Raw genomic sequence first — 6,564 nt, 5'->3', positions numbered from 1 at the left:
GAAGCATCTCAAAAGGATGACAGGAAAGACAGTTAAGTTAATTGGATCTGCGAGGAACAACAGAACAAGTATAGGTTTCAAAGGAGGTGAAGTCAGAAGGGATCATGAAACGATCACGACAACAATTAAAGGAACTGTGGAGGTAGAGGGACGGAGGAGAGAAAACAAATATGTGAAATTAGTTCATCAAAGTTTACATGAGATGAGAGAAAAAGCATGAATACTGTCTCCTTTGTTGCGTCTTATGCGGTCTTTGCATTGGCATGCCGCTGGCTTCCATTGCCAAAGAATGGTAGACTGCATCTTTGCGTCTTCCCGTGTGAACGCACCATTTCTGTTCCATGCCAGTTTTAGGTGTAGTCGACGGACATGTTTGGTCATAGTTTCTTCGACAACTAAACTTTGTCTAGTGTATCGAGTCAATACTATTGATTTTGTTCATAGCTGGGTTCGCACTTGGAAAGATTCGGCTTTTGGTGACTAGTTTTTTGAATTTTGGCGTGGTGTTATAGGTATGGGTATGATGATTTCAAAAACCTGTGCAAACGTATTGGGAGCGCCCCCTAGTGGTCTGTTTACACAGACTACAAAATTTGACACTTATAGGTATGGTTGAAAACCAAAATAATGAATACAAGAGATTAGAGAGACAACCAGAAAGGCATCATTTTCAAGATGGCATCCACGGTGGCTAAAATGAGCTAACATGCCTATAAACTGGAATTGAATACTTTATAATTTTGGCATGGTGTTAGGTATGGGCATAAGGTTTTCAAAAACCCTCGCTAAATAATTTGGCTCGCCCCCTAGCGGTCGGTTTGCAATGAAACCACTATTAGATATGTCAGTATATGGTTGAAACCCCAAATAATTGACAGAAGAGATTTTCAATGGATTATGTTAAAGGTTTTATGACATTCATTTTCATTTATTTTTCTTTTTCTTTTTTCTTTTAGGTTTTATGACCTCAATTACACCCAAAAAAACCTGAACTTTGAACATTCAGTGGATTTTCTGTGGTCTGAAGTTTTCTTTGTGTTTTTTTGGGCCTTTTGAGCTACAATGAAAACAGGCAACACAGTGAAACAGTGACATCTGCTGGCAAATCCCATTGACATATATGGGATTTGCAGTAAGTGATGTCACTTACTGCCGGCAAATCAGAGCACCTGTTTGAGCCAGAAAACCCCAGATCACAGAAAATCTACTGAATGTTAAAAGTTCATGTTTTTTGGGTGCAATTGAGATTAGAAAACCTAAAAAAAACAAGAACAATTCAAAACCTTTTTTTAATGTCACAATCCCTTTAATAGTGGGTGTGCTATATGAATAACATACTAAAAGTCTCACCTGGCGCGTGGCGGCGTGTGAAGGTAGACGTCCTCGCTGTACTCCCCGAAGCCCGCCTTGTTGCACCCCCGCACGCGCAGCACGTACACGCTGTCCATCTCCAGCCTGTCGACCACCGCCGTGGTCCCGCCCACCTCGTTGATGCGCTGCCACGTGGAGGCGGAGTCGGGCGTCCTGACGCCGCCCCACGTGGCGCCGCTCAGGCCTCGAGCGCCGCTGGTACTCCACGGAGAAGTGCCAGGCGGGGGCGGAGTCCAGGGTGAGGCGCCAGCACAGGAACAGCTCGTCATAGGCCAGCGTTTTCTGAGTGTCGATGACGGGAGCCAATGGGGCTGCAGAGAGAGAGAGAGAGAGAGAGAGAGGTATAGTATAATCACATTTAAAAAGTACAAAAATGTTTGTATCAAAAATCTAAATGTACTTAAAGTACCAAAAGTAGAAAGTGCTCATCATGCAGAATGCCTAATTTCACAACTTTTAAAATGTATAAAAATAAAAAAACTTTTGTGGTGCAAATCGCATGATCAGCGAATCAGCCTGCCCATAATAATTATGCCCAAATACGGACGTGCAAATCGGCATGGTTGGGTTTCTGTTGGAGTTCTGTCGAATCTTACGTCACATTATGGAGATCCCTGATGTGACGACAACTAAACTTTGTCTAGCGCTAAATAAATTCAATTCAATCTTCTTGAATATATATATTGTTTTGTTTTGATTACTGCACGGGGCATTCACGGCTTCATTTCTGTTTTGCATAACAACCTGTCTTCGACCTAGTTCTGCATTCACTAATCCTTTCATGAAAGCAATGATGTTGGATAAGTCTGGCCTTGAGCCTCTGCTGCCTTCCACACCCGTTGACGACACAGACAACCAATTAGTCTACAATCTTTGATCTCAGCTCTCTACCACTCTATGTTTGATTTACTTATATGGTTCCTCTTTGCTGGGATTTTTCATGCTTCTACTAGTCCTATTATGTATCTCTGCCTTTTGAACTGTTGCTGAATTGATTAATCATCCCATAGCAGAATATATAAGTGATATGGGGGGGGGGGGGGGGGGTATATGGGGGCCTCATACTGTATTTGGTCTTGAAACGGGCCTCCACATCCCTAAGGCCGGCCCTGGCTCCCGGTGTATGAGGACCTTGAGATGAAGGCTAAAGCCTAATTAACGATCCATTCGTTATAATATGAGGGACACAGCCTTCAGAGATGCAGTCTAAAGCATTGGTTCTTAAAGTAGGGTCTGAGCAAAAGTATAGTTAACACAGCATCACCATTTTAACAACTATCCATTTATATGTTGGCCATTCAAAAACAGCAATCGTTGGCTATTTAAAAAAACTAAATAGCAAAAGCTAAAGAAAAATAGCACCGCTGGTCTAAAGACATGTTCTTGATGATCTTCAGTTCTGCAGGTGAGGTTTTGTTTGTGAAGCTCTGAAGTGAATATCAGCACCCCAATCGCTTGTTTTTGTTTTTCTTCTTTGCACTCCTTGAATTAGTTTAGCTTTAGCTTCCATTGCGTGGTCTTGGATTCGTTCATCACGGTGTTATTTCACCAGCTCAGCTCACAGTAGATTTCTTTCTCGTCACCCTCAGCGAAAACAACGGTGCCAAAATGTGTGTGCGTCTGGCGTCTGGCCTGAGCTACTCTGTCAGGGATTTATTTATAGTCCACGAAGGAATTGTGTTAACTCAAATTAAATTGAATACTTATGTAATAATATATAATATAATAATGTCTCGACCTTGTCTGCTGCTGTCATTAGCCACTTAAGACCTATACATTTAGTTGTACGACAAATAACTGAAATAGTAGATTTACAATCTCACAATAATGCCGTCCAAAAGTGTGTGCGTGTTAAGGGTGCGCACACGCACGCATGCATGCATGCACGCACCCACGCACCCACCCACCCACACACCCACACACACACACACACACACACACACACACACACACACACACACACACACACACACACACACACACACACACACACCCTACCTCTGATGAACTCCAGGCTGCTGATGAGTTTGTGTTCTTTGGAGGCGTCGAGGTGAAAGTGTCTGAACGAGGTATCAGCGGAGAGGGTGAAACACTGCAAGTGCTCTATAGCCTTCACTAGCCTGAGAGAGAGAGAGAGAGAGAGAGAGAGAGAGAGAGATGGAGGGAGAGAGAGATGGAGGGAGAGAGAGATGGAGGGAGAGAGAGATGGAGGGAGAGAGAGAGAGAGAGGAGAGGAGAGTAGAGGGGAGGATAGACGTATCATGCTACAGTCTTCAGCCACTTTTGAATGAAACTATAAAGCATGTGACTCAAGGCACATGTTTGCGTATGGTCAAAACTGTCCTAAAAACCACACCAACGTGAGAACTGAGCGGTGCAGAGTGTGTGTGTGTGTGTGTGTGTGTGTGTGTGTGTGTGTGTGTGTGTGTGTGTGCTGCCTATAGACATACACATACATAAGAGACACACACGGCCACACTGCTCAACAGTGCCACTTTAGGTCACCAATCAAGGTATTGCAGCTGTTTCAGCTCAGACAGACAGACATACATATACAGACATACACAGACATACAGACAGACATACACACACAAGGAGCGGGTGGCACCGACGTGGTTTGTTTCACCTGCAGTGGGTGATCCTGGCGGCCTGGACGAAGCAGGGCGGGTCCGTCTCCTTGAGCAGCTCCTGCGTGTAGGCCATGAGGCCGGCGTGCTCCAGCAGGCCGTTCCTCTCGGCCATCTGCTGGGACAGAGCCTCCTCCCGGCGGGCGTGGGAGCCCTCCAGCGCCACCACCAGGGTGCCCTGGCGCTCGCACAGCGCGGAGCCCAGCGACCGGATGCAGTGGTTTAGCTGCTCCCGGGCCACGGCGCTGTTCAACTGGGTTGGACACACGCGCGCGCACACACACACACACACACACACACACACACACACACACACACACACACACACACACACACACACACACACACACACACAGACACACACACACATACATACAGAGAGCAGCGTTGGTTTGGTCGGCTAGAAATTATGACGAAAAATGTCGGTCGACTACCTTTTTTAATTGAAAACTAAACAAAAACTAAGCTATATGAGGACTAAAACTATGACTAAATATGTTGACAATTTCATCAACAAATAAAAACTAGTCTACAATGTTATATAGGGAGGGACTAAAATAATACATTTAGTGTGCTTCTGCTGGGGTGTTGCGCTCTGAAAACAGTATCAGACTGTGGTTGTACTGGTCAGCTCCCAGTACAACAGTATCAGACTGTGGTTGTACTGGTCAGCTCCCAGTACAACAGTATCAGACTGTGGTTGTACTGGTCAGCTCCCAGTACAACAGTATCAGACTGTGGTTGTACTTGTCAGCTCCCAGCGCAACAGTATCAGACTGTGGTTGTACTGGTCAGCTCCCAGTGGGTGCGTATTTATAAATGTGAGGTGTGATTGGTTGAGTGGTTCACCTCCATCTGCGTGACGGTACTCTCCAGCTGCGTGATCTGATTCTGCACTGTCTCCTGGTTGGCCAGGATATAGTTGATCTCCTTGGTGATCTTGTCCTAGAGGACCAATGGGGATGGTTACTGAAACAGCAGTCGGTCACTTTTAGGTCAGCTTTTTCAACTATTTCAAGTATAAAGTCATTCAATATTACGTAAGTTATTTGTCATATCTGCACGGTGTGTACCTTCTGTTTACCAATCCTAAAAGCCTAAATCAAAATGTCCCAATGTTCGACAACAGAACATAGCAATAGGGTCCTACTGTATATCCTTCACAGGTTTTACAGCTGATACCAATTAAAGGGACACTTCACCCTTTTTGCAAAAAAATATATGTTAATGACGTTTAGAAGCTTTAGAACACTTTCCTGGAGATCTTTATGTGTGTAATATGTGGTTTTAGATATTTTAGATTGTAGCAGTGAGCCTGTTGTCTCTGATGTCATGGACACTGGGCTCACTTCCTTCCTGGACTACATGTTGTCTCAGTAAGACAGCTCTCCCCCTATCCACAAGGAGGAGCAGTGCACCAAATAATTATGGGAATTGTAGTCCAGGAAGGTAGTGAGACCAGTGTCCATGACATCAGAGACAACAGGCTCACTGCTACAATCTAAAATAACTAAAACCACATATTACACACATAAATACCCCCAGGAAAGTGATCTAAAGCTTCTAAACGTCATTAACATATTTTTTTTGCAAAAAGGGTGAAGTGTCCCTTTAAGGCTCACCATTCAGTGTGCTGTGGTTCTCAACCTTTTCTTTATTTCAAGGACCCCCGTAACTCTGAGAGTTATACACACCCGTACGGGGCCATTTGGAACCCACTCGAGGACACTTTGAGAGCCACTGGGGTAGTGTTTCACAGTGAGCCAGCACGCCCAATAGCAGCACCATGACTCACTTTGACCAGAACGGAACAGAGCCTTCATTATAGTATCATCCGTAACACCTGTGAAGGAAGTCGGACGAGGCCCCGGAAGCATAGGAAGAGTGATTGACAAAATGGCTGCTGTGCATATAGAGCCATAAGCCAAATTCCAATACCCCAAAATCTCGGCCACTCGCTCACTCACACTCGCTCACTCCAGCATGGTGGTGCTACGGTGAAATTGGTGACCTGCTGAAATATGTGACAATCATGTAGACATCGCTGCAGTTTGTTCATTATTATCAGAGTTCAACCTATAGCGGTATTCAGGCCACCTATTTAAAGACCTCCATGTAAGTTGTTTTGAAGTCCACACGATGGTAACATATTTCGGCAGGTCACCAATTTCACCATAATTTGACATGATGGAGTGACCGAGTGTGAGTGAGCGAGTGGCCGAGATTTTGGGTATTGGAATTTGGCTATAGAGTTATTTGAGCCATAATGGTGACAGCCACAATAAGCGCTATACCTTCAGTGCCTGGTAGGCCTGGTGGAGACAATAAGCGCTATACCTTCAGTGCCTGGTAGGCCTGGTGGAGACAATAAGCGCTATACCTTCAGTGCCTGGTAGGCCTGGTGGAGACAATAAGCGGTATACCTTCAGTGCCTGGTAGGCCTGTGCGATGGGCAGGACCTTGTGTCCGTGGTGCGCCCGGCGCAGCTTGCAGAGCGGACAGAGCAGCCTCTGACAGGTCCTGCAGTAGAACTGGAGCCTCTCCTGGTCGTGCTCTGGACATGTCA

The 6,564-nt window shown here is 45.3% G+C and overlaps 2 protein-coding genes across 2 annotated transcripts in view; one reads left to right on the top strand and one right to left on the bottom strand.

Moving 5' to 3' along the window:
* trim46a (tripartite motif containing 46a) overlaps positions 1 to 6,564 on the bottom strand; it is a gene marked incomplete at its 3' end in the record, with an annotated part of 22,028 nt that overhangs the window by 2,954 nt on the left and 12,510 nt on the right. Inside the window, 7 exon segments of the mRNA XM_083761312.1 lie at positions 1,351 to 1,357; positions 1,359 to 1,556; positions 1,558 to 1,682; positions 3,370 to 3,491; positions 3,998 to 4,251; positions 4,848 to 4,943; positions 6,422 to 6,564. The exon segment at positions 6,422 to 6,564 is cut by the window's right edge and continues 4 nt beyond it. Coding sequence (XP_083617438.1) covers positions 1,351 to 1,357; positions 1,359 to 1,556; positions 1,558 to 1,682; positions 3,370 to 3,491; positions 3,998 to 4,251; positions 4,848 to 4,943; positions 6,422 to 6,564 — 945 coding nt within the window.
* slc50a1 (solute carrier family 50 member 1) overlaps positions 1 to 6,564 on the top strand; it is an 81,911-nt gene that overhangs the window by 64,742 nt on the left and 10,605 nt on the right. The window lies entirely within an intron of this gene.

This window comes from Protomyctophum parallelum, assembly GCF_964188405.1.
Source record: "Protomyctophum parallelum genome assembly, chromosome: 3".
NCBI lineage: Eukaryota > Metazoa > Chordata > Actinopteri > Myctophiformes > Myctophidae > Protomyctophum > Protomyctophum parallelum.
Note: the sequence above shows the minus strand (reverse complement) of the source record. Positions and strands in the feature narration are given on the sequence as shown.